The 26,808-nt window shown below is 42.5% G+C and overlaps 1 protein-coding gene across 1 annotated transcript; it reads right to left on the bottom strand.

Annotated features, from left to right (window-relative positions):
* Window positions 1-537: 537 nt before the first annotated feature.
* Window positions 538-26,144, bottom strand: BPIFB4 (BPI fold containing family B member 4). The gene is made up of 16 exons (XM_020990602.1): window positions 26,036-26,144; window positions 20,305-20,367; window positions 19,350-19,854; window positions 15,827-15,931; window positions 15,494-15,637; window positions 13,890-13,953; window positions 13,204-13,264; window positions 11,042-11,133; window positions 8,861-9,064; window positions 7,086-7,139; window positions 5,807-5,977; window positions 4,313-4,380; window positions 4,100-4,142; window positions 3,774-3,837; window positions 1,792-1,868; window positions 538-561 (listed from the first exon to the last, which is right to left on the bottom strand). The coding sequence occupies exons 1-16, from the start codon at window positions 26,142-26,144 to the stop codon at window positions 538-540; spliced, it is 1,848 nt and encodes a 615-aa protein (XP_020846261.1).
* Window positions 26,145-26,808: the final 664 nt, after the last annotated feature.

Here is a 26,808-nt window from a genome sequence, read left to right as displayed (position 1 = left end):
TTGAGGCATCTATGGACTAGCTCTGAGGCCCCCCTCTCCTAAAGTAATACCCAGGACCACTAGAAACTGGGAATCCCAGCTCTCCAAGAAACTGGCATCATACCATGAGGCAACATAGGGTTGTGGAAAGAGCACTGGTGGTGCCATTATGGAAACATCCCCATCTGAAATGCAGAGAAAGGGGAATCTTTTATTGAAAGAACAACACGAACAACAAACAATGTTCAAAACATCCTCCTCTCCACAGCCCCTGAACATGTCCCTCTGACTGGTCTTGATCTCAGTTCAGCAAACTTGGAAATTCAATTGCTTTGGAGCAAACCATGGGTGCAGAGCCCCTTAAGTCTATTTCAGTCGTCAGCTTTTGTTAACAGGTGTATTGAGGGAGGAGGTTCGGCTCAGGCACTATCTTCCTGAGATAACGGTGAAGAAGAATATGGTGCTGCCTTCTTCAAGGCTGTGATTATGGTATTATGGAGTACCAACTTGTAGATGGAGAGAGGGGGCTTAGAGCTCCATGCCTTGGTCTTCTTAAACTCACGCACTCAATACGAGGAGGTCCTAAAGGAACAAATCACAGAAGTTCAGGTCACATTTGTCCATTGAAGGGCAGAGCTTTGTAGCCAGTGAGAATTTGGTGGGGAAAATTACAAAAGGAGAGATTCTACAGGGTGTCCCCTGTAGTACTATCCTCAGGGTATATGCATTGGCCAGCCTTGGAGGAAAGATTACCTTTAAATGAAACCCTACTGAAGTAACCAAAGGCAGAGGCTTCAGTACTCACACCCTTTGGATGGGGTCCGAGGTAGAGAAGCCTCATATCAAGTTCCTCAGATTCAAGCAGACCTGTGCTCCCTGACCAGAACACATTCCCTTCTTGTTCCCACCTATTGAAGGCTCAGATTAGCTTCTGCCTTCTCAGAGTTTTCCCTGTAGCTCTCTACCCCACATCTGAAAGTATTCTCCAACTCTCCAAATTTTCCTAAAACAATTTGGATCTCCCCTCCAGCCCTATTACATTCTATTTTTATTAAGCCTATCCACGTGCATGCTGTATACCCCTTAAACCCTTTGATGGCAGAATCTGTGTTGTTTTTCGTCTTTATATTTCCAGCACTGAACATTGTGCTAAATAAGAATTGATTCGATTTGGAATTCTGTTCCAGAAGAAACAGTGCCACAGAACAGATTTCTGGTGTGGGTTTCAAAAGTCATCAAGTCAACACTGATTCCATTTAGTTCCCTGTCCCCAGTCATGTTCCCTAAAGCCCCCTTCTGGTTCATCCCCAGACCCTGCTCCAGTGCCCCAAGCCTCTTGGCTGCAAATATACTTGCATCTTCCATCACTGAACATGTGGAAAGGCTTGCTGGACCAGATTCCCAGACAAGCCAGAAAAACAGCTCAGGTATAATAGAAATCATATTGGACTTAGAAAGTCTAGGTTCTTATCCTCCCCCCGCCCTGCCACATGAAGGATGTAACCCTGGAAAAATCACCTGTCCTCCCTTTGCTTCAACTTCCTCATATGTAAGATGAAGATAACAGGGCTATGGTGGTGATCAGATGAAATGTAGACAATAGTACTTTGTAACCAGGAAAGGCTATGGAAATGAACTATTATGATGATAGAAATCAAACCCACAAAGGACTCCTATGGCTGATTGCTTTGGGGCCCTGGATCTTATCTCTTGGTAAATGGGCTAAATGGAAAAAAGGATAGAGGGGAAACCAACAGGAAAACAAAGACACTGCACAGGAGAAAGTGCACCCATCATGCCAAACACCCTCACCTCCAAGACATCAATATCGGCATTGCTGAAGTCAATGTTCAATATTTTGGGGAGCGGAACTCCAGAGCCTAGCACAGCTGTGAAGAGAAGCAGGCAGGTATGATCAGTGTAGCTCAAGGGAGGGCAGCTACCTCATGTGGAAGCCTTCTATTTACTCCATATGAAAGTAATCCAGGTTTCAAACATGAAGCATTTCATAGAAAATTTTCCTAATTGGTGAAACAATGATGGCTCAGTGCTTCATGCACTGAGGACAAGATACAAGAGATTTGAAAAGGAGAAACCCATTTGATTTATTCTTCAAGAGACACACTTTGTTCTGGACTTGATTCAGGGAAAGACCAATACAGTAAAGGAACCTCAACATGTCCCTGATTTCTAGCTTGCCTGCCTAGAGACATCAGGGAATTTATCCTTGGGTGAGATCAGGGCCATCTCAGAGATTTCAGCTCACTCTCATCTAAAGAATTCATTTACTCATTTATATTTTGGTATCGGAGGCAATCAGAGGAATTCTCCAATTTTTGTTTTCTATTTGCTGGGATAAATGGCTTACTCACTCTTCACTATTTGTGGTTGTCTTCTGTATAATTAGCTTTTGGTGAGGAGTCAAGCCTGCAGATGTAAACTTGGTGTACACTCCCCATTTAAAGGAAATCGACCAGAGAATCTACTGGCTTTGTTGCTTTGGAACCTAGAAAAACAGTGCCCCTAGATCAGTGATGTTTGGGGGGGGGGCAGAGAGATACAATCCTAGTCTGGGACCTCTCTCAGAGAAGAACAGAATGGCCAGCCTCATGGCCCCTTCTCCTACTCCAATCCAGAGAGGCATCAAAGTCTCCCTTTGAGAAGGATGGGCAATATCTAGAGATTTTTACCCATACTTCCTCATAATCTTAGAGTACTTAGACAACCCATATGGGCATACACAATTTACATGGGCAACACAAACCCTACATGTAGGGGCTCCATACATATCTTGAAGGTACTTAGTTATTCTCATATATTCTTCACTGGAATCTAAATTCCTTGAGAGCAGGGACTCTTTGTTTTTCTTTGTATCCCTAGTACATATGCCTAACACATAGTATGTAATTAATGAATACTTGTTGACCAGCTAACTTAACGCAGGCAGAATTGGCCCATGTTGTAGCAGGTGCAATAAAAATTCTTCTCATTACATTGTCTGAGAAGTTGACTGTGATAGAGAGTACTGAAGTTCATTCTGAGGTATATAGAGAGTATAGGATAGAGGGAATACAGAGCTTTCAATGGAAGGTAAAGAGAGACAGAAATTGGCACTAGAAGGGCACTTGGATTTTGGCCCCACCTCTGCTACCAGTTTCATATGTGACCTTAGCCAACTCACTTCCCCTTCTCTGGGACTCAGTTTCCTCCTCTGAAAAAATAAAGTGGTTGAGGTAGAGAGGCTCTAAGGTCCATCCCAGCTCTAATATTCTGGGGTCCAGGTCTAGCTCTGATGTTCTGTATTCAATGTTTTAAAATCCTTTGATTTAAAAAAAAAATCAGAGCCACCCCAGAAGTAAACAACTTTAGGTTTCTACACACCAACAAGTCCAGAGAGTATCATGGTCCATTTAAGCAGCAAACTCAGAATAATGGCCCTGAGTCTTTGAAGGTTTCCATTTTGTTTTGTGGACTCTCCTTAAAAAGGAAGAAGTATGTCATATGTTTTAAGAAGATTTGCATCTAAAATTGTTAAAGTAAAAAAAATGCATCTTAAAAGGCAAAGGGTGATCTTCAATTATTTGGAAAATCCAATTACATGGATCAGAGGGCCTTGACAATGCCAGAAAAATGATGTATTATGCTATTATAGGAATGACATTATAGCATATTCAATAACTACCTCAAATTCGAACTCAATTGATTTGAAATTAGCTACTGTGCTCGTAAGTGTGAAATTAGAGTGCATGAAACACATGACAATCTCTCTCCAAGGAATTGGTAGCTGTCATTACCATTCATCGCCGGCAAGAAAGCAAGGTCAAAAATCTTGCCAACCAGCACTTCCATCAAGCCGACCTATCAGGGAGAAGAAAATGATTTTAAGAAGCTTAAAAATGGGAACAATTTCTTAGCTGTAACCCAGAGATCTTCCCCACTTCCTTTTTCTGGGCCTCAGTTTCCCTGTCTATTAAATGAGGGACCAGAACTAGATGATCTCTAAGACCTCTCCATGCTGTGACCCTTTATGTTCTATGCTCTAAAATCCCTTCTAGCTCTGACGTCCCGTGATGTTGTTGCAATAGTTTCCCTTTTCCTCCTCCCAGAATTTGGCACTTACATCAAAATTGCCCACATTTGAAGTTCTCAAGTTAAGTGTTGTCCTAAGAAAAAGAAAGCATACAGTTAAGGTAATGAATGTTTATCACTGGTGATGGGTTGGGTATAGAATATGATCAGATGAGTTAGTGTCTGAACTAGAACCTCTCATCCCAGATGTGAGCCTTACCCATTATGGGGCAAAGAAAGCAGATAGACTCAATGAGTTGCTTACTTGTCCAGCTTGGCATCAATCATAAGCTTGTCATCTTCCACAGAAAATAAGGCCAAGAGTTCAGTATCCTGAAAACAGAAAGTGTTTGGGAGGTGTGTGAGGGACAGAAGCAGCACACAACCTCATGTCAACAGAAGAAATATAACTTCTAAGAAGTACCTTGACATAATAGGAAAAGGGCATAGCTGCAAGCTCAAGGAATAAGACTTGGTTCTATTACTAATTAACTGTGTGCCATTGCACAAATCATTTCATTTCTCCAGATCTCCATTTTATCCTACACCAATGCTGACAGTAATCCCTGGATTAGTGTACTCAGAAGACTGTTGTGAGGATTCATTGAGATTAGGTCCGTAAAGCCCTTTGAAAATGGGAAAGCATTATGAAATGTCAAAGGCTGTTGTTGTCATTGTAATTATGAATTATCACGTTGCTAATGAGAACAAGGTCATGAACATTATCTCTCCATGAATGGCTTATTTCCTGACAACACTGTCACTCTTTGTGTCTCTCTGAGGAGGGACATGTGAGTGGTTTGTCACTTCTTACAACAGGTATCTAGCTATAGATAAAGGAACTTCCATCAATTCCAGTGTTACTTTCATTCACTTCTCATAAGAGGTTGCTCTTCCCATCTTGTTCCTAACTCCAGCCACCCACTAGTCACAAGGAGGACAGAATGGAGCTTGGATGACTCAGGGAAAACTCATCTCCACTACTGGAGAAAGAGACTAATATCTGATTGATAGACGATGAGTCTCATCAGTTCAGAGTTGGAAAAGACCTCAGCCATTTCTACCTGAAGTGGGAATCCCATCCACAACATGACAGAGAAGTGGGCATCCAAGCTCTGCTTGAAAAACCTCCAGTGACAGAAAGCTCACTACTTCTGGACCACTGTGAGTATCAGAAACATCTTCCTTATATTGAATCAAAATCTGCCTCCTCCTAACTTTCAACTGTTGTTCCTAATTCTCTCCTCTGGGGCCAGGCAGAAAGGTAAACACTCTTCCCTATGACAACACTTTGAGATATTTGAAAATAGGTAAAGAGGATTCATTTATCAGAGAAGGATAGATTAAACGACCCCGAAGATACCTTCCAATGCTGAGATTGAATGATTCTGTGAACATATGTGTTCCCTAAGTGTTTCCTTCTCCAAACTAAACATCCTTCATTTCCTTTGAATAATTCTGTCTATGAATCACTAGCCCATATTAGGGGAAACAATGTTCCCTGCCCATGATTGGAAGGCTGTGCCCAGCTGAGATAGGCAAAAAATAACTTTTCATCATGGTCACTGATTGAGAGCCTATAATGAGGACATTAGAAATCGCTGTTCTATACCATCAAAGATGGAAGCCACTCATCCTTAGTACACATAGAATGGCTTTCTAATCCCCCAGAGAAACTTTAGAGATATTCTATCCATGCATTTATTCATTAAGGAATTTTTCACTCAGGCACAGCAACACTCTTTTTCTAAGAACTTACCACATCGAGAAGACAGATAGTAGTTTCCACATCATTTGGCTGGGACACCATGATTTCTGCAGTGGCAAAGACCTTCACCACAGCTTCATCTTTTCGTAAAGAGACATCAGGAGGATTGGGGACCTGAATTCTTATGGTCAATGGTCGTGACTCAGGATACTGCTGGAAAACCTGGAGAATCACAGGCAATGAAAAAACAAGACCATTTGACTCTGAAGCCTTCACCAGGAAATCATGCAGGAAAATGGAGGGCAGTTAGCTGTCCTGGAATTGGCAAGGGTTTTCCTACAGTTTTTCTGGGGGTCCTGATGTTTGGACACAGAATTCTTCTACAAATTTATAAAGTGAGGGGGTTGATCTAGATCATCTTTCAAATCTCTTCTAGATCTTTGATCAAAGGCCCCTTCTAACTCTAATATTCTAAAGTCCCTTCTGGCTCTGACATTCTATGCCCTTTGTTTTAAGGACCCTTCCAACTCTGAGATGGGTAAAAATAAGTCTGACTTCTGAGGTATCTTCCATCTCCAACAGTCAATGAGTTGGTGATTCCATGCCTACAACGTAAAGTAAGATAAACCTGCAGCTTACTAGCTCGGGTCCCGCTGATTTAGAAAGAATCTCTAATTGTTATATTTCCTTTGAGAAGATAGATTCCTAATTATTTAGCCAAATCCCCCTTTGATCATCTACAGTCAGAGTCAGAAGTCCTGTGATGAAGTCTTAGCCTCACCATTCACTAGCCACACTACCTTAGGTAGGTCACTTCTTATTGCCCCAGTTTTCTCCTCTTTAAAATGGAGGTAATAATATTTAGGCTGCCTCCTTCATTAAGTTGTTATGAGACCCAAATGAGGTCATGTATATAAAGGACTATGTAGCTTAAAATGCTTTATGATAGTGACCTATTGTCTCTGCTGTTATCATGCCATGGAACTCAATCCCTATCTCATTCTTTCTTCTCTCCCTTAGGACTTAGTCTCAGAAACCCTACCTAATACCCCATGAAAAGCCTCAGCACAACCAAAGGAGAACACTGCAGATTGCCAGGCATCTTTTCTTCCAATCTAATCCCACCTTTACTAGCTATGTTATCTTGAACAAGTCACTAACCTCCTTCAGCCTCAGTTTCTTACTCTTTAAATTGAAAGTAGTAACACTTGAACTGCCTTCTTCCTAGAGCTGTTCCTAGACCTTCTTAAAATCGATGAGGACCCCACAGGGATTCAGGATAAAGCAGAACCCTAGGGACCAACCGCCAGATCACACCAACCTCACTCACCTTAGGGATCAGTGCCCCCAGAGTGGACGTGGTTAGAGGAGGGAGCTCAGGAAACTGTAAGGAGGAATAAAGAAGATTTCGGTGAACCTCCCTACAACAGAAGTTAGAAATGAATCCCTAGGGATTCAAATATTCTGTATCAAGGCAAAAAAAAATAATAATAATTCAGTCCCATGAAAAAAGTCAAACTACTTTTCACTTAGAGGATTTACAAAGCCAACCCTAGAAAGGCTAGTTCAGGCTTTTGCCACACTGTACTTGCAATTCCATTTAGGTGGTGCCTATTTTATATGGACTGGAGGCAGTGGATAAAGTGCCAGTCCTGGAGTCAGGAAGACCTGATTTCAAATCTAGCCTCAGACACTTACTAGCTTTGTGACCCTGGGCAAGTCACTTAACTCTATTTGCCACAGATTCCTTATCTATATAATGAGCTAGAGAAGAAAATGGCAAACCACTCCAGTATCTCTGCCAAGAAAACCCCAAACAGGGTCATGAAGATCAGATATCACTGAAATGACTGAACAGCTTCATCACAAGAATGGATAACAGGAGCAGCACACAGAGAAAATAACAATGGCGCTTTTCCCATTGTGTATACAGATATATGTACATATAACATGCATGTATACACACCTGTGTTATTATACACATGTGTATACATACGTGTGTGCACGCACGCATGTGTCTCTGTATAGTGTGCACACATGTGTATATAATATATACATATATGCTTGTGTGCATATGTTTGTGTATGTTGAATACATATATATATATATATATATATATATTTCAGTAGTTCAAAACATCTATTATTTCATCTATGTGCAGACTTCCTCCACCAATGAAGATCATGGTCTGTTAGTAGTCATCATGAATTGTGGCATTAATGCTAACAATAGTAACAATAATCCCCTTCTGGTTAACTTTATGGAGATGCACTAAATTGGTTCTCACATAGCAGGTATATAACCAGTCTCAAGGCCCATATTCAGGCCCATCCATCTTACCTTGACAGAGCTTTCCATCCATTGGCACAGTCTAAAAGAATATAAGATCACCCCCTCACTACAATAAGGTATCAGTAGAACTTCAGTAATGGTTAAAAATAATACTCTATTAAAATAGCAGAAATATTGACTAATAGGCATTTGCCTAATTTACACAAGCTATAGGGGCCAAATAGTCCAAAAAATGGTAGGTTGGCTAAGTTTTTCACACATCACATGATATAGCAGTGTAATAGAAAACCAACTTTTGCATAGAAGAATGGAAGTTTGATGTATGCAGTGGGAAGAACATTGGAATTGGAATTAAGAAACCTGAAATTGAATCCTGGCTTTGATTCTTGCTAACTGTATGACCCAGGGTAATTTACTTCCCCTCTCTGGACCTATGTCCATAAAATAGGCATCATATATGCCCAACCATAAAATAAAGAGCTTGGACTAGATCAGAGCTTCCTAACCTTCTCTGTGTCCCAGAACTCTTGGGCAAACTATTGAACCTATACCTCCCTCTCAAAATAATTATTTTAAATGCTTTAAATAAAATACATAGAATTACAAAGGAAAACAATTATACTGAAATACAGTTATCATAATATTTTTAAAAATATCTACGGACCACGTTAAGAACTCCTGGGAGAGGATCCCTGCAGTACCATGCCCTTCCAAATTCTGTGATCTATGTAGATATTTGCCTCCCTGCCTGGACTGCCCCAAGCTCAGCTAGAAAAGGTTCCAGACTAAATGAGTCAAAGTGAGATTACTTACCATGCCATCAGTGATGTCTATATCCAGTGCCCCTTGCTTCTGAAGGAGAGCCAACACCGAGCCCAGGAAGTTGGCAGAAATTGCAAGCTGGGAATTGGTTGAGTCACCCATGGGTGGCAAGTCTGGCATCTGGGGCCTTGGCCTGGTGGCTGGTCGGCCCAATGGATAGTCAATCAGACCACCCCCAGCCTCTCCAACAAGAGTCTGTCAGGAATAGGGAAGAAAGCTCTGATGATGAAGAGACTTATAAGAAGCTACATGACTTCCAGAATGGATCTCATCGGTCAATCAATAAGTATTCGCTAGGCACTTAATATCAGTGAGGTACCACTGACATTCACTCCTCTTCCCTAAGAGATCCTGGAAAGTTGATAACTAGTAAGCATAGCCTCTGCAGCAGACACACACGCATACAAAAAGGTACACGAGGGAAAGAGTTTGCAAAACCCAATAGAATGGAGAAGGCACAAGTGGAATGTTATGATGGGAAGAGAAGCAGTGGTAGTCACACAGCTGAAAAGGGCTGTCTTCATCGGCTTATTTTCCCCTCCTAGGTAAGTCAGTGGAGGCAGCTGAATTATGCAGTGGATGGAGCTCTGGACCTGGGAGTCAAGATCTTAATTCAAATCCAGCCTCAGACACTTTCTAGCTCTACAAACCTGGTCAAGTCACTTAACCTCTGTTCGCCTCAGTTTTCTCATTTACAAAGAGGGATAATAATAGCACCTACTTCCCAGGGTTGTTGTAAGGATCAAATTGCATATTTGTAAAGTGCTTTGCAAACATCAAAGTGTTGTATAAATGCTAGCTATTAGTATTTGCTTATACGAATCCTATCATTATTACTCATTCATCCTTTGTTTCTGGAGAACAATGGCATCATGAGGGAGATGCCTTGACTTGCAAGTAAGTTGGATTTAAGTGAGGCAGGGCTACACAAAGTCATCAGCCTCACTCTCTCTTGCAGAGTCATTGAAGTCCAGCAGCAGGATGAAAATCAAGATGACTGGCAATGGACGGGAACACAGTAGATGACCTTGGAGTAATAATAATATTGACCTATTGGCTCCTTATTCTCTAATCATCATTGACCAGTACAGCCTAATGCTGGTTATTTCTGCTAGCCACTTGCCTCTGTACCATTGAAGCAAGTTATTGTTGAGAAGGGGTGGTGGGTTCCACAAATGGAATTCTTTCAGAACACATACAAATGAGAGAACGTACAGTGCACATAGAGTGCTGTGAGGTCTCTCCCTATCACGTAAGTTAGTGGTAGAAAATACAGGATTTGGAGTCCAAGAATCCTAGCCTTTTAGAACTGGAAGAGATCTTAAAGATCATCTAATCCAATTCCCACATTTTACAGATGAGGAAAGTGAGGTTCAGAAAAACAACGTGACCTGCTCAAAGTCACACAGGACCTATGTTCAAATCCCATTCTGCTACTTCCTAGCTGCAGGACAATGAACAAGTCATTCCCCCTCTCCAGCTCTCAGTTCTCTCATCTGTAAAATAAGGGAGTTGTACTTTAAAATCAGACTTATGGGCCTGCTATTTGGATCTTGAACTCCAAAACAGTATCTCCTTTCTGTATTTCCAAAGAGAAAAGGGATCCTAGGGAAGGGACCCGTTTGCCTTTGTGTCTCTGTAGAGTCAGCAAAAGGAAGCTGTGGTGCTAAATTCAGATTAGGAAGAGGACCAGGTATTATTGATATTGCCTGATTTCAGGTTAAACTGATTCAGCTCTGATCCCTCTGGAAGAGTGGAAAGAGGTCTGGACTTTGGGTCAAGAAAATAAAGTTCTATCAGATGCCCAATAGGGGTACTTATGTGCTGTTTAATCATGGACAAATCACTTATTTAGCCCCTCAGAGACTCATTTTCCCAATCTGTAAAATGAGGATGATAAAATCTGCACTACCTAGCAAACAGGGTTTTAAAGAAAATGCTATGAAAACCTTAAAATGCCACATAAATGTGAGTTGTTGCCTGGGAGTACAGCTCTGAAGCATCCACCATTCCCATAGACAATGCCCAAGGGCGCTGTCTTTATGACAGCCAATTCTAAAGGAACCCATAGATAGCTCCACTAAAGAGGATTCCTGAGCCCAGGAATGGACCCCAGTCATTCCATATTAAAGGAAGCTTCCAACTCAACCTCAATGAAACACTTAGACTTACATTTAGGTCCAGCTCCAGGAATTCACCAGTCACCAATGGAAGACTTGAAAAGGTATATTGAACACTTCCTAATATACCAAGTGGTATCAGAGCTGCAGGGAAACAGGTCAGAGATCAGAAAAAGGTGGATACACTTCTACCAACCTCAGTTTATCCATTCATTCATTCATTCATTTAACAAGTATTTATTAAGAACATACGAGGGGGAATTAAATATAAATAAACAAGTTTAAAAGAACCTACTGTGTACAGAGCATTGTATTAAGTATTAGAAGAGATACAAATGAGGTCATGTGGGTAAAGGACTTTGAGATAAGATACCATTCCTGCCCTCATGAAGCACACAGTCTAGTACAGAGATAAGAGAGCAACCTAGTTTATTGTGATATATAATATTAAACAAATACAAGAGAGGTATGAAATGAAATGTTATTTGTGGTCTAAGGGGTAAAATCCTCACCATTTCAAAGGTGAGAGTCAGTGAAGGCTTCCTGGAGGAGGTGGCATTTGACTTGGTAAAGAGGAGGAGCGAGGACATTCCAGGACCAGGAAACAGGTCAAGCAGAAATACAGAGATGGGAGAATGAATAGTTCAAAGTATGAAGAATAGCAAATTGTCCACTGTGTCGAGTAGTGGAAAGGAAAAGTGTGAAATAGGACTGAAAAGGAAAGATAGTACCAGATTGTAGAGGCCTTTGAAAGCCAGGCAGAGATTTTTCAACTTGACTAAATAGGCAAGAGGGAGACAGATTCCTCCTTGCAATCTGGGCAGACCGACAGCCTTCCCCAGCCAACCTGGACATCCCTAACAGGCCAGGCTTTGGGGCACAGTGTTTGAGGAACCCAGGCAATAGAGCATAGGATCACGTATTTAAATCTGACCCCCAGAGGGACCCCAGAGGACATCAAGTTCAACTCTCTCATTTTAAAGATGGGGAAACTGAGGTCTAGAGAGATTGAGTATCTTGCCTAAGGTTACATAGTATGGGAGAGGGGCAGGATTCAAATCCAAGTTCCCTGATCCAAATCCAGTGCTCTTTTTGCTGTACCATATACCTCCCTTCCTTTTCCCATCCTTCACCCTCCCCGCTAAAAGTGTACACTAGCAAAGGTCCTCAGAGCAGTCACCTGAGGGACCTGGGTATGAAGGACAAGATAGGAAGATTGATTCACAACCAAAGTTCCTTTTGATAATCATAAAATAAAACCAATGGCCCCATAAGTTCCTAAATATACTTGGTGCTTCCTTCTTGCTCAGGAACCCCTTGATTTCCTATACCCACCTATCAACCTAGGAAAGTTAGACTGCCAACCCACCAGGGTCTCCACCCCTCCCCCAATGCAAAAATGGAAGGAATTTCCTCCTAGAAATGGAAGAACCTCATAGAAGCTCAGTCAAAGATCCCACACTGATGACTTGGGTTGGCCCTCAAGATGCTCATGCCTATTTGGAATGCAGAAGACTTCAACCCTCCTCAGAATTAGAAAACACCTAAGAGAGCATGTAGCCCAACCCAAACCTGAGCATAAAAATCCCAGTAGGCCATCCAACCTCATTTGAAGATATCAAGTGATGGGGAACTCTTCACCTCTTAAGACATCCCATTCCTCCTATGCTAAGCTCTAATTATTAGGAAGTTATTTTCCCTTATATTGACCCAAAATCTGCCCCTCTCTGCTACTTCCGTCCTTTGCTCTTAGTTCTTCCCTCTGAGGCCAAGCAGAGCAGACCCTAATCCCTTTTCTACATATCTTCTCCAGTCTAAACATCTCCAATTCCTTCAGTCAATCCTCTTTTAGTATGGTCTTCCAACCTCTCACCATTCTGGTCATCCTTCTCTGGATTCCTCTGAACTTATCAATGCCTTTCTTAAAACATGTTACCCACAACAGGATACAATACTACAAATGTGGCCTAACCAGGATCAAGGACCATGAATCTATCTCTTCCCTCATTCCAGACCCAGCCTCAATGTCTCCCTGAGTTTTCCCCTCTGGAATGGTTTGGGGAGGAGGCATAGAGCTTCAACTCACAGATCTCATAGGTGTCCTGTCCTTCCACAGAGATCAGATGTAGCAGCCTAGAAGGAAAGGGCTTGGAAGGATTGAGAAGGGCAGAATCTTGAGGCAGGAGAAAACATGAGACAATTCAAAGGACTTACAATCCACAAGACCCAGTTGGTCATTGACGAGGCCCAGCGCAACATCCACAATTGGACAGAGCTGAAAGGAGATACAGCAGCAATATCACAAGGAGGCATACCAAAACCCAGCCCACAGGAATCCTCGAGGGCTAGTAAGCTCTGCAAGATTCTTAAGTCTTCCAGTCTCAGAACAGGTGGGGGGATTTTTGTAAAGCACCTAAGGATATTCACTTTGCAAACTCCTTCTGGAAGAGGATGACCTCCTTTCAGGAGGCTGGTCTGGTCAGAAGAAAGCCTAGTCTCAAGGGTAAGAATTCAAGGAGACACACCTTAATTCCCACTGAGAAACAGCCAACAGGGTCCATCTCCAATAGGCTCCAAGAATATCCTTTATGGGTCTTCGATAGAGTTTCCTCCCTTACCATGGGCCTCTTTATATGTTCCCATCATCCCTCTTCCCAGTGGGAAAAAATTATTATTGCCCATTCCATTGAAAGTGATTCCAATAAAATAAATGCTGTTCTCTTCTTCCCCTTCCCACGGAAAGATAAAAAGCTGATTTAAGAGAATTTCAGAACATTTGTTGCTTGAATTCTTCCAGGAAGAAGAATCTTTCTAAACCCAAAATAGCCAGTTCCACTACGGGAGAGCTCAAGGACCAAAAACAACAAACATAACACCCTTGGGGTTTCTCCCCCACTTACCAGGTCAGGAAGAACATTGGCCAGGACTCTGTTCACTAAGTTATCGACAAGATTAGGGAGCAATCTGGAAAAGCCAGAAGGGAAAAATGAGTGAGTAGAAGTTGGTCAGTATTAACCTGGGTTTTTATCAGGGAAAGAAGAATCTTTTCTCCCCGTAGTGGGATATAAGTTTCTAGAAGGCAGAAACTGTCTCTTTTTTTGTCAAATACTCAACTCCTACACAAGTGCCTGGCACATAACAGGTGCTTAATAAATGTTTGTCAACTGATTCATTGAGTAGCATGCCATCAATGAGTTGGTATATGGTGTGGTTTAGCATGTCTTGTTATGGCAAGAGTATCACAGTGTATCACAGTGGGAAGAGTGGTAATCCTGGAAATCTTGGAATCAGAAGAGAACTAAGTTCATATTCCACACCAAACACTGACTAGTCACATGGCCAGGAGCAAGTAACTTATCCTCTCTGAACTTGAGGCTCCTCATCTATCAAATGGATATAATAGCACCTGTAGCACCTACCTCACTAGCTTATTGTAAGAAACAAATGAAATACCACACATAAAGCACTTTGTAAACCAGAAAACACTATTGTGGGAAAAAAGCAAGAAGCAGAACCAAGAGAATAGTACAATATAATAACTACAACAATGCAAATGAAAACATCACTCAAAGGAAATTAAACTCTGAGTAATAGGAAACCAACAAAGGTCCTGGAAAAGAGATAACACCACATATTTACTCCCTCATGTCAGAGAGGTGGGGGACTTCTAGGAAAGAATATTTTATACACTGTCAGACAAGGTTGAAGAGTCTGACATAGAGATAGAAGACATCAATAAAACTTTCAAAAAAAACCCTATTTAAAAAAAAAAAAGACAATGGTGTTCCCTGGAGTTTCCTCACACTTATTCTTCACAGAGAGTGCTAATAACAATATCTCACATTTCTCTAGTGCTGTATAGTATGCAAAATGCTCGCCTTACAATTTGGCAGTGCAAATATTAGCCTCATGTTACAGATAAAAACGCTGAGTTGAAAGAAATGGGTCAATATTGCACAGCTAGTAAATTGGAAAGTTGGGAGGACAATTCAGGTCACCTGACTCCAAATTTGGGCTCTTCTTCCTATATTCTACCCAAATATGAGGAATGGTGATCATCCATGTGGGGAACTGCCTCCAACACTGCTTGGAACTTACCTGTGATATAGCAGATAAGACCTGGGGAGTTGCCTATAGCAATACAGTCTAAGTATTTAAACTTAAGTAAGCCAGAATCACACAGCTAGCAAGCCTCAGGGACAGGGTTGGAATCCAGGTCTTAGTCCATCACTCTCACCACAGCCCAAGGCTGCCTCTACATCACAATATCTCTCACTAATTGAGGGGCAATTAGAAGATGTTCTGTTCCTCAGGTAGATCTCCTGTCATCCATACAACTCATCTGTCACAATAGGGATCAGTGAGAGAAGTGGGAATGGCTTATTGAAGACCGTTTCTGACTATACAGAAAACAAATCAATGTGTCTATCCAGTGGTCAGTGTCTTTTTTATGTAAAGGGCAATATATAATGAAGGAAGATGCCCAGACCCAGCTGTCACTCACCCCCGAAGGAGTTTGACCTTGATGCCTCCCAAAAGGGTGTCACATCTCTCAATGACCAGCCGGGGATAGCCTGTCCGATCCATGGTCAGCCGGACTTTGGCAGTGATATTCACTTCTACAGCAATGTCCAGGAAGCCAATGAGACTAGAAAGAACAAGAAAGAGACAGTCATCAGCTCAAGGGCATGGACCAAGTCTAGGATACCACAGCTAGACATAGCTGAGACACAGCCTAGGTCTTCTGGTGACAAGACCTTAGACCAGTATACTGCAGCTTTGTTGCTAATCCATGTGAATGGCCCTGGTGCCCAGCCCCATAGTGAAGGAGACTCACCTCTTACCGTTGATGGCCACTCGAGTGTACAAGCTCAGGTAGACTCCCACACCGGGCAGGAGCCTCACAGACACTCTGGGGAGCGTCAGTTCCACAATTCTTAACCTGCATATCAGGAAGGGCAGAGAAAAGGACAAGAAGTGTTTCATCTTGTTGGGCTGATAAACATGCCCCCAAATGGAGAGTAAGGCACCTTATAAAAGGAGGGAAAGAGATAAAAAGGAATTCAGTCCTCACAGACCATGAAAGGGTCATAGATCTTAGAGCTGGAAGGGAATTTAGATAACAATCAAATCTAACTCCTTCACTTCATGGAAGAGAAAAGTGAAGCTCAGAAAAGTCAAGTGATTTGCCCAGGGTCATACAACTTGTGAATATCTGAAGCAAGCTTCAAATAACAGACACTTCATAAATGCTCTTTGACTGACTGACTGACTGACTGACTGACTGACTGATTCCAAGCCCAACACTCCAGCCCCTAGGCCACCTAGCAACAAGATCATGAACTCCCCATCTCTAATCTCAACCCAAATCACAGCAAACATGATAGGGCTGGTTCATAGAGTATTCCTAGTCTTGAATCCTAAGCCTGAAATATATGGCAATGGGGTGAGTCACTGAGTGTACATACAAGGATGCTCTGGCTGGTACTTATTCAGGCACTGGGCCACAAATCTTATTTCTGGATGATCTTTATTGTTGGGACCGCTCTGGGTAATCTTGACTGTGAACACCTTTCCCTGCATACCCCTTACTTTCCAGAACTACTACTTGCTAAGGATCAGAATATGACTGCAGGTGAGATGTCATGAGTTAATCACATTTAATTACTTGCGATTTTACAATAAAACCTTTAACCAACAGTACTGTGCTTTCAAGGCCACTTCAGCCTCCAATGACTCTCTGAGAAGGAACACAGCCAATTCTCTAATAATAATAATAATTTCCTTTTCATATCATTTTAAGACTTACTTGGTTTCCTCACTCGACAATTCTGTGAAGTAGAGAGTATTATCCTCATTTCATAGATGAAGAAACCAAAGATCAGAGAAATTAGTTCACTTGCCCAAAACCACACAGCTAGCAAGTGTCAAGGCCAAGACCCAAACCCTGGTCTCCTCACTGTAAGATAAGGGATCTTCGCATCTCATTGTCTCCAAGTCATTAAGAAAATGAGATCCAAGGGGAAAATCCTCCTGAAAATTGTCTTCTAAAGGAGGAATGGCTTAGGGTAGGATTGCCATGTGTCTTTGGAGTATTTCTCAGATTTCCTTCCTAAGCACTCTGACATTTGGGAAGACCTGAGCCTTTACCACACACATCACATTCACAAGAGTCACAGTACCATAATATCATAGGGTCATAAATTTAAAGCTGGGCATCCAGTCCAAGGATTCTTGAACTTTTCTTTTGTCGGATGTTCCCTTTGACCATCTGGTGAAGCCTATGGGCCCCTTCTCAGAATAGTGGCTTTTAAATGCATAAACCAAAGTATATAGAATTACAAAGGAAACCAATGATATTGAAATAGTTATCATTTTTTTAATTCACAGGCCTGAGATTAAGAACACTTGATCTTAGCTCAACCCTCTCATTGTACAGATGAGGAAACTGAGATTTAGAGAAGTCAAGTGATTTGGCCAAGGACACACAAAAAACAAACGACAGAGAAAGAACTTGAATCCAGGATCTCATAAGGTCCAAGGCTTTAGAGCTGAAAGGAGACTTTAGAAATCAGGTAGTCTAACACTCACTGGGCATCTAGGTGGCTCAGCGGATAGTTTATAGGGGCTGGAGTCAGGAAGATTCCTCTTTGTGAGTTCAAATCTGGCCTCAGACACTTAGTAGCTGTGTGACCCTGGGCAAGTCATTGAACCCTGTTTGCCTCAGTGTTATCATCTGTGAAATGAACTGGAGAAAAAAATGGCAAACCTCTCCAATACTTTTGCCAAGAAAACCACAAATGGTGCTTCCAGGAGCCAAGGTGGCAGAGTAAAAAGGTAGTCACTCTCAAACTCCCCTATCAGCCTCTGAAAGCCCAGAAAATATCACCCCAGAAAAAGACCCTGGAACAGCTGAACTAGAAGAAAGACTGGGAGCAGCAGTGCATCAACCCAGCAAACGAGTCTCCCAGTGCTTCAGCAAAAATAAGGGAAGCAGAACTACAAAGGGCCCCAGGTGGATAAGTACACTGCACCATCATCTGAAAGGAGCTGAAGAAAGCAACTAAAGTCTTCCTAAAGCCCCGGCCTTACTGGTTCCAGCCCAACACCAGGTGAGCTGTCGGAGCCCTGCAGCCTCCAATTCTGAAGAAATCCTGAAGCCCAGGTGGTAGAGCAGGCAAACACCAACACCTGGACCTCCCAGTGCCTCAGTAAGGGGTGGGGGTGGGGGGGACCGGTGGAGGCCAGCTCCTAAAACCACCAGGTGCCTCAGCAGTCTACCACAAAGGAATCTCCCAGTGCATTAGCAGAAACAGGGAGGCAGCACAGCAGGGGGCCCCAGGCAGATAAATACCTTGCAGCACCCATCTGAAAGGAGCTGAAGAAGACTAAAGGAAAGGAAAAGCAGGCAACCTAGAATTGCCTGAAAGTTCCAGCCTTGCTGATTCCAGCCCAACACAAGGTAAGCTGCCAGAACTCTACAGCCTCTAATTACCAACATAAGAGGCCCCAGCACACAAAGCCAGTACCAAGACCTAGGCTCCCAACACAAGAAGCTTGGGTCAGTACTCTCTGTTCCCCAGCAGGAGAGCTCAATCTCTTTAAAGGCCAGGGAATAAAGAAACACCATGAGTAAAAAGAAATGTACCATACATTCATATTATGAGAAGAGTGAAGATCAAGACAGAAATTCTGAAGAGGACAACATTGTCAACAAACCCACATCTGCAACATCAAAAGGAAATGTGAACTGCTGAGAAGCCCAAAAAGCCTTCTTAGAAGAGCTCAAGGATTTTAAAAGTCAAATGAGAGAGGTAGAACAGTCCTTAAAAAATACAATTGGCCAATTGGAAAAAAAGTACACTGAAGAAAACAAGTCCCTAAAAAACACAATTGGCCAATGGAAGAAGGAAGTACAAAAACTAACAGAAGAAAACAATTTGTTAAAACCTAGAATTGGACAAATGGAAACTAATGACTCTATGAGAGAGCAAGAATCAGTCAAACAGAAACAAAAAATGAAAAACTTGATGAAAATGTGAAATACCTCATCAACAAAACAACCGACCTGGAAAATTGATTCAGGAGAGACAATTTAAAAATTATTGGACTACCTGAAAATCATGATGAAAAAAAAAAAAAAGAAAAGAAAAGAAAACCCCAAATGGGGTCAGCAATAACCCTCTCCCTTTATAGAGAAGAGAAATGAGACACAGAAAAGAGTCTAAAGGCCTGCAGATAACAAGTAACATGGCTAGGATTTGATCCCAAGTTCTCTGATTCCAAATTCAGTACTCTTTTCAGCCCCCATTAGACTCTACCATGAACATACAGTACATGAGATTCAAAGTTTTCCTTACCCTGTGATTCCCTGGACAGTGCTGAGGATGCCACCTTCGCCAAGGACACCGAGGACCCCTCCTCCTCCAAGAAGGCCTCCATCTCCCAGAAGACCACCACCACCAAGCAAGCCCCCTTGTCCAGCCAGGATGCCATCTGTAGCCAGCATCCCTCCCGTGCCCAGCAGCCCTCCTGGGCCCAATGCCCCAGTGGCCACCCCAGGAGGGATCTCTCCAGGGAGCAGTTCACGACGCTGATTTCTGGCAGTCACAACTTCAACAGACCTGTAATTACGACCACTACGGCCTCTACTACCTCCATATGCATTGTTGACGTTTCGAAGATCCCTGATACTCCCGTCTGTTTCTAATATTTCACCATATCTGTATTTGCCACCAAGACGAGCGGTGTTTTCACTGGGGTCAATGACGCCATATTTGTAATTCCCTCCAAGTTGCTTGCCATTGGTGTATTTTTGGCGGGGTTCCCGAACGTGGAAGTCATCATAGGAAACACCACCAGCACCTCGAGGAATTTCAACTTTTCTGTAGTCATCATAACGGTGTCGGCCACCACCCAACAGCCCACCACCACCACCACCTAATAACCCACCACCACTACCACCACCTAGGAGCCCACCACCACTACCCCCACCCAAGAGCCCACCACCACTACCACCACCTAAGAGCCCACCACCACTACCACCACCCAAGAGCCCACCACCACTACCACCACCTAAGAGCCCACCACCCCTGCCACCCAACAACCCACCACCACTACCACCCAACAGCCCACCACCACTGCTACCACCACTACCCAGCAGATTTCCTCCAACTCCGCCCAAGAGATCATCATTGTTCCCACCACCCCCACCACCAAGCAGGCCTCCCAAAAGGCCACCTCCACCCCCTCCACCTCCTCCTCCACCAAGAAGGCCCCCCAGCAGAGGGCCCCCACCGTCACCACGAGCTTTACCAAGGGGAACCTCTCTCAGGGCTGATCGTAGAGCATCTCCTTGCTGCAGGGTACCAGAAATGGCTGAAAATAATTCAAAGGAACTCTATGAATCAGTATATCCTTCCTTCATACCAACATAATATCAAGAACTTTAGAGTAAGAAGGGATCTCAGAAATCATTTGGCTTAAACCTCTCTTCTTATAGGGATAAAGATAGGGGGGTTAAACCTGTGATTTCACTGATACAGGGAGCTTCCCAATAAGAAAATTCCCTCTACTGATGCAGGTGGCCACCTTCTTTGCAACTTATCATCTTAGTTAGTGGCATACAGTATCTTAGTTAGTGGCATACAGTATCTTAGTTAGTGGCATACAGTACCAAAAAGTTAAGTGACTTGCCCAGGGTTATGCAGCCAGTATCTGTCAGTTGCAAGGCTTACACCCAGATCTTCCTGGCTCCAAATCTAGCTCTCTTTCCACCATACCATAATGTCCTTGCTGAGTTTCAGAAATGGAAGGATATTTACCTTGGGTGATACAACTAGCAAGGGGGCAGCTAGTGGATAGAATGCTTGGCCTGGAGTGAGAAAGACTTGGGTTCCAATCCAGCCTAAAACACTTATTGGCTGTGTGACTCTGAGCAAGTCTCAACCTCTGTTTGCCTCATTTTCCTCATCTATAAAATGGGGATGACAGCACCCATCTCCCAGGGTTGTTTTGAGGATCAAATGAGGTAATAGTTATAAAGCACTTGGAATATTATTTGGCACATATTAAAGGTTATGTTGGAGGCGGAGCCAAGATGGTGAAGTAAAAGCAGTGACTTGCTTGAGCTCTCCTCCAAACCCCTCCAAATACTCATAAAAAATGGCTCTAAACAAATTCTGAAGCAGCAGAACCCACAAAAAGACAGAGTGAAACAAATTTCCAGCCCAAGACAACCTGGATGATTGATTAGAAAGGTGTATCCGGTCTGGGAGTGCAGCACAGCGTGGGTGGGCAGGCTGCAGCAAACCTGGAGCAGGCCTCAGAGGACTGAATCCCAGGCTGTGGAGGTTTCCAGACTCCTCAATCCACAAATGTCAAAGACAACTTAGAAGGTCAGTGGGAAAAGTCTGTTTCTGTTGGTGCTGAGAAAGGAAGGTGCAGTCTCAGCTCCATTCCCCAAGAGCGTGGCCCTGGGGGGCGCAGCTGCTTCCCAAGCTTCCAGCCCATAGACTGAGAAGGAATCCAGTGGCTGATCAGAGAAGGATTGCAGGTATCTCTTTGCCAGGGCTAAGGCAGCAATCTCTTGCTTTGCCCATGTTTGGATCTGGGTCACAGTTCTGGGAGGCGGTGCTGGGGTGAGGAGGAGCACTGGCTTGGTGGAGCTTATAGTGGCTGTGCAGAGGAACCCCTCCTCACAGTTACAGGACAGAAAGGAGTACTTGTGGTCACAGGCCAGGAAAGGAGTAAACACCTCCCTCCTTATCATACCACCTTGGAAGAACTGAAAATTTACAGGTCCCTACAAGTATCTCTGAAAACAGCTGTATAAACCCCCCAAAGCTTGGGACAGTACATTCTCCACATTGGAAGCAGACCCTTACCTTAACAAAGAGTTTAAAACTCAAGTAATTGGCTGGGATCATGAGCAAGCAGCGCAAAAAGAGTCAGACTATATTATCTTACTTTGGTGAAAAAGAAGATCAAATATACAACCAGAAGAAGACAACAAAGTCAAAGCTCCTACATCCAAAGCCTCCAAGAAAAATATGAATCAGTCCCAGGCCTTGGAAGAGCTCAAAAGGGATTTTGAGAAGCAAGTAAGGAAGTAGAGGAAAAACTGGAAAAGAAATGAGAGTGATGCAAGAAAATCATGAAAAACAACAGCTTGCTAAAGGAGACCCAAAAAAATACTGAAGAAAATAACACCTTAAAAAATAGCCTAACCCAAATGGCAAAAGAGGTCCAAAAAGCCAATGAGGAGAAAAATGCCCTAAAAAGAAAAATTGGCCAAATGGAAAAGGAAGTCCAAAAGATTACTGAAGAAAATACTTCCTTAAAAATTAGAATAGAGCAATTGGAAGACAGTGACTTTATGAGAAATCAAGACACTGTAAAACAAATCCAAAAGAATGAAAAATTAGAAAACAATGTGAAATATCTCATTGGAAAAACAACTGACCTGGAAAATAGATCCAGGAGAGAGAATTTAAAAATTATTGGACTATCTGAAAGCCATGATCAAAAAAAGAGCCTAGACATCATCTTTCAAGAAATTATCAAGGAAAACTGCCCTGATATAGTAGAACCAGAGGGCAAAATAGAAATTGAAAGAATCCACAGATCTCCTCCTGAAAGAGATCCCCAAAGGAAAACTCCTAGGAATATTATAGCCAAATTCCAGAGTTCCCAGGTCAAGGAGAAAATATTACAAGCTGCCAGAAGGAAACAATTCAAGTACTGTGGAAACACAATCAGGATAACACAAGATTTAGCAGCTTCTACATTAAAGGACCACAGGGCATGGAATATAATATTCCGGAGGGCAAAGGAGATAGGATTACAACCAAGAATCACCTACCCAGCAAAACTGAGTATAATCCTTCAGGGGAAAAAATGGTCATTCAGTGAAATAGAGGACTTTCAAGCATTCTGATGAAAAGACCAGAGCTGAATAGAAAATTTGACTTTCAAATACAGGACTCAAGTGGAACATGAAGAGGTAAACAGGAAAGAGAAATCATAAGAGACTTATTAAGATTGAACTGTTTACATTCCTGCATGGAAAGATGATATTTATAACTCATGAGACCTTTGTCAGTATTAGGGTAGTTGGAGGAAAAAATTATGTATAGATAGATAGATAGATAGATAGATAGATAGATAGATAGATAGATAGAGGCACAGGGTGAGTTGAAGATTAAGGGGTCATATCTGGAGAATAAAATTAAGGGATGAGGGAGGATTATACTTGGAGAAGAAGAAAGGGAGAGGTAGAATGGGGTAAATTATCTCAAAAAAAACAGAAAAGTCTCTTACAGTAGGGGAAAGGGGAAGGTGAGAGGGAATGAGTGAATCTTATTCTCATAGGATTTGGCTTAAGGAGGGAATAACATACACATTCAATTGGGTATGGAAATCTGTCTTACCCTACAGGAAAATAGGGAGAAGGGGACAAGAGAGCAGGGGGATGATAGAGAGGAGGGCAGATTGGAAAGGGGTAATCAGAAGTAAATACTTCTGAGGAGGGACAGGGTCAAAAGAAAGAATAGAATAAATGGGAGGGCAGGATAGGATTAAGGGAAATAGAGTTAGTTTTTCACAACATGTCTACTATGGAAGTGTTTTGCATAGCTGCACATGTACAACCTATATTGAGTTACTTGCCTTTTCAATGAGGGTGGGTGGGGAGGGAGGAAGAGAGAAAATTTGAAACCTAAAGTTTTAAAAACATATGTTTAATAAAAGTTTTCACATGATACCGGGAAATAAGAAATACAGGAAATGGGGCACAGAAGTCTATCTTGCCCTACAGGAAAATAGAAGGGGAAGGGGATAAGAGAAGGGAGGAGAGAAAGAAAAGAGGACAGACTAGGGAAGGGATATTCAGAATGCATGCCATCTTGGGGTGGGGGAAGGGTGAGATGGGGTGAAAATTTGGAACTCAAAAACTTGTGGAAATGAACGTTGAAAACTACAAATAAATAAATTTATATTAAAAAACAAATCTAAAAAAATTTTTTAAAAAAAAGGTTATGTAAATGTTAGTTGTTGTTGTTTTTTAGAAGAGTCAGGATTTCAACCCATCCTCTGACTCCAAATCCAGGTTTGTTTGTTTTTCTTGCTACAACATGCCTCCTCTTCTTCCTGCACTAAAGTCCCCTTAAATATTTAATTTTATGATAAATTTTGTCTGACTTCCCATAGATTTTTTTGCCTTGGCAGAACAAACCCCAATTATCCAGAATTCCCTTTACTGGAGGCCTTCGATTAGCCAGAATGCTTTTGCTACATCTGATGTAAAAAGAAAAAATAATGAATAAGAAAACAAGCCAGTAATTCCTGGGGGGTATCTTGGGCTCAATCCACTATCAGCCCCATTTCACAGAGTTGCAAGAAAAATAGCAGGGACTGACTAAGAAGCATTGAGTTCTGGGCCTACTTCTGCCACTTCCTAGTTTTGTTGTGTTGTGTTGTGTTGTGTTGTGTTGTTTTGTTGTTGTTTTTTTTCCAGACAGGTCGGTGATTTTATTATTAGAGAGAACTCCCAGCAGATAAACTCCCTGCCCTAGTACAGACTGGCACCCTCTCTGCAATTCAGCTTCTGAGTCTGAGACATTGCACCAGGCCAGACACAGAGGGTGCATCACCATTAAGACTTAACACCCCGTCAAGTCCTTTTTTTTCCTTCCATAATCACCAAAGGATCTTTTATTGACCAGAGTAGGATCACTGAATATTTATATACATATACACACATATACACATACACACACACAAGAGTGTGTGTGTGTGTGTGTGTGTGTGTGTGTAAACAAACAAGCAAAGTTTGATGGCATGGCATACAGGAATCCCTTAACTCACCATCCCACCACCCTGCCCTCCCCCACACAAAAAAAAAACACCAAGTTCCATGAATGTGGAAGAGGAAGAACTCATCACTCCCTCTTACCACACTCCTTTCAGGACGGAGGAAGGAAAAGGGGTTCCCAGTGCCCATCCTACCCGCTATAAATCAATAGAGATTCTTAAAAAAAAAAAAAAAAACAGAAACCAAGGGCCAGGTCTTTAAGGCCAGGTCTCTATCCACTATCCTATACTGCCTTTCTTACTTTCTAGCTTTTTTTTTTAATCTGGAAAATGTATTTACTCCCTCTGAACCTTAGTTTTTATCCTCTATAAAAATGGAGGTGATAAGTCCTGCTCTATTTCCATCCCAGAGCTTACATAAACACCTGGTGAGTTGATGTGTGTCAGAAAACTCTGTCCATGTAGGCACAATTGGGAAGGAAGGGAACAAGTATTTATAAAGTGCCTACTATGTGTTAGGCAGGTAGGTGGTGTAGTAGATAGAGTGCCAGGCCTGGAATCAGGAAAATTCATCTTCCTGAGTTCAAATCCGGCCTCAGAAACTTACTAGCCATGTGACCCTGGGTAAGTCACTTAACCTCTGCTTGCCTTAATCCACTAGAGAAGGAAACGGCAAACCACTCCCGTATCTTTGCCAAGAATACCTCAAGGACAGTATTGGTGTGCAGTGGTCCATAGCATCACAAAGAGTCAGACATGATTGAACAACTGAATAAGAAAGAAAAAAACCTGAGGCAAAGAGTGGTTGAGGTGAATTGCCTAAGATGACAAAGCTAATATGTGGCAGAAATGAGATAGGAAGTGGGGATCTGACCCCATATCCAGAACTTGTTTCACTACATCATGTTCTGTCAGAGCAGGAATGGACCTTGGAGACCATTTATTTCAAAGCACTCACCCCCCTCACTTTTTGCAAAGAAGGAAACTGAAGCCCAGGGAGAGAAAGTAACTTGCCCTGTTCTAAGTTAATGGCGGGCCTAGGATTAGAACGCAGGCCTCCTGACTCTCGCCAGTCATTTCCATTGCACTTCCCCTCCTCCAACGGCATCTTTTTATTTCTTCCCAAACGCCTCTCTTACAGCACAGTGCTTAGCACAGTACCTGGCACATAGCAGGCACTTAATAAATGTTGATTGACTGATATTGACGCAAGCTCCTCAAGGGATCCACTTACCATTACTAAGGACTTCTTTGCTCACTCTGAGGACTGTATTTGTTTCTGACCGAGTGCCAGTGAACACCATGGCGCCACACAGAGCTGCCAGGCACCACGTCTTCAGCATCTTGCCTGCGTTTCCCTAAGAAGAAAATTTCTCAGTCATTAAGGGTAATGAAATGGAATTTGATCAACATTCCTTAAGCACCTGCTATAGGCAGAGTCCTCCTTTGGCATGAGGGGAACACGCATAGTTTAGATATTATCATCTCTGTCCTCACAGAACTCACAATCTCATTGGGAGATGAAATGTAAACTGGGGCAGCTAAATGGAGTAGTGGATAGAGTGCTAGGCTTGGAGTCAGGGAGATCTGAGTTCAGATCCAGCCCCAGACATTTACTAGCTTTGTGACCGCAAGCAAGTCACTCAACCCTGTTTGCCTCAGTTTCCTCATCTATAAAATGAGCTAGAGAAGGAAACGGCAAAGCACTCTGATTTGTTTGCCGGAAAAACCCCAAACAGGGTCACATATGGTTGGATATGACTGAATGTGACTTGAAACACCTGAACAACAGCATAAGGTACAAAAAGATAATCGAAATACTGTGTATATTTTATGCTAATTGCATCAGAGCCAGGAAAACACAATTCTATGTGAGCTATGAAGGGAAACTAATTACTGATAGGGGGGACCAGGGAAAGCCTCCTGTAGGAGGTGGCATCTGATTAGGGCTTTAAAGGATGGATGGGAATTCAGTGGATGAAGAAGAAAAAGAAGGATATTCCATGT

The sequence above is a fragment of the Phascolarctos cinereus genome, unplaced genomic scaffold (assembly GCF_003287225.1).
Source record: "Phascolarctos cinereus isolate Bilbo 61053 unplaced genomic scaffold, phaCin_HiC Scaffold_2;HRSCAF=192, whole genome shotgun sequence".
Lineage (NCBI taxonomy): Eukaryota > Metazoa > Chordata > Mammalia > Diprotodontia > Phascolarctidae > Phascolarctos > Phascolarctos cinereus.
The sequence above is the reverse complement of the archived record's forward strand: the minus strand, read 5'-3'. Positions and strand labels throughout refer to the sequence as shown.

Coding starts and splice junctions, on each gene's coding strand:
- BPIFB4 (XM_020990602.1), bottom strand. CDS start 26,144: ATGCTGAAGACGTGGTGCCTGGCAGCTCTGTGTGGCGCCATGGTGTTC. Junction 13,954..15,493: donor AAGGTCAAACTCCTTCGGGG/GTGAGTGACAGC, acceptor TGGCTTTTCCAG/ATTGCTCCCTAATCTTGTCG. Junction 5,978..7,085: donor TGGGGGCACTGATCCCTAAG/GTGAGTGAGGTT, acceptor GTGATTCTCCAG/GTTTTCCAGCAGTATCCTGA.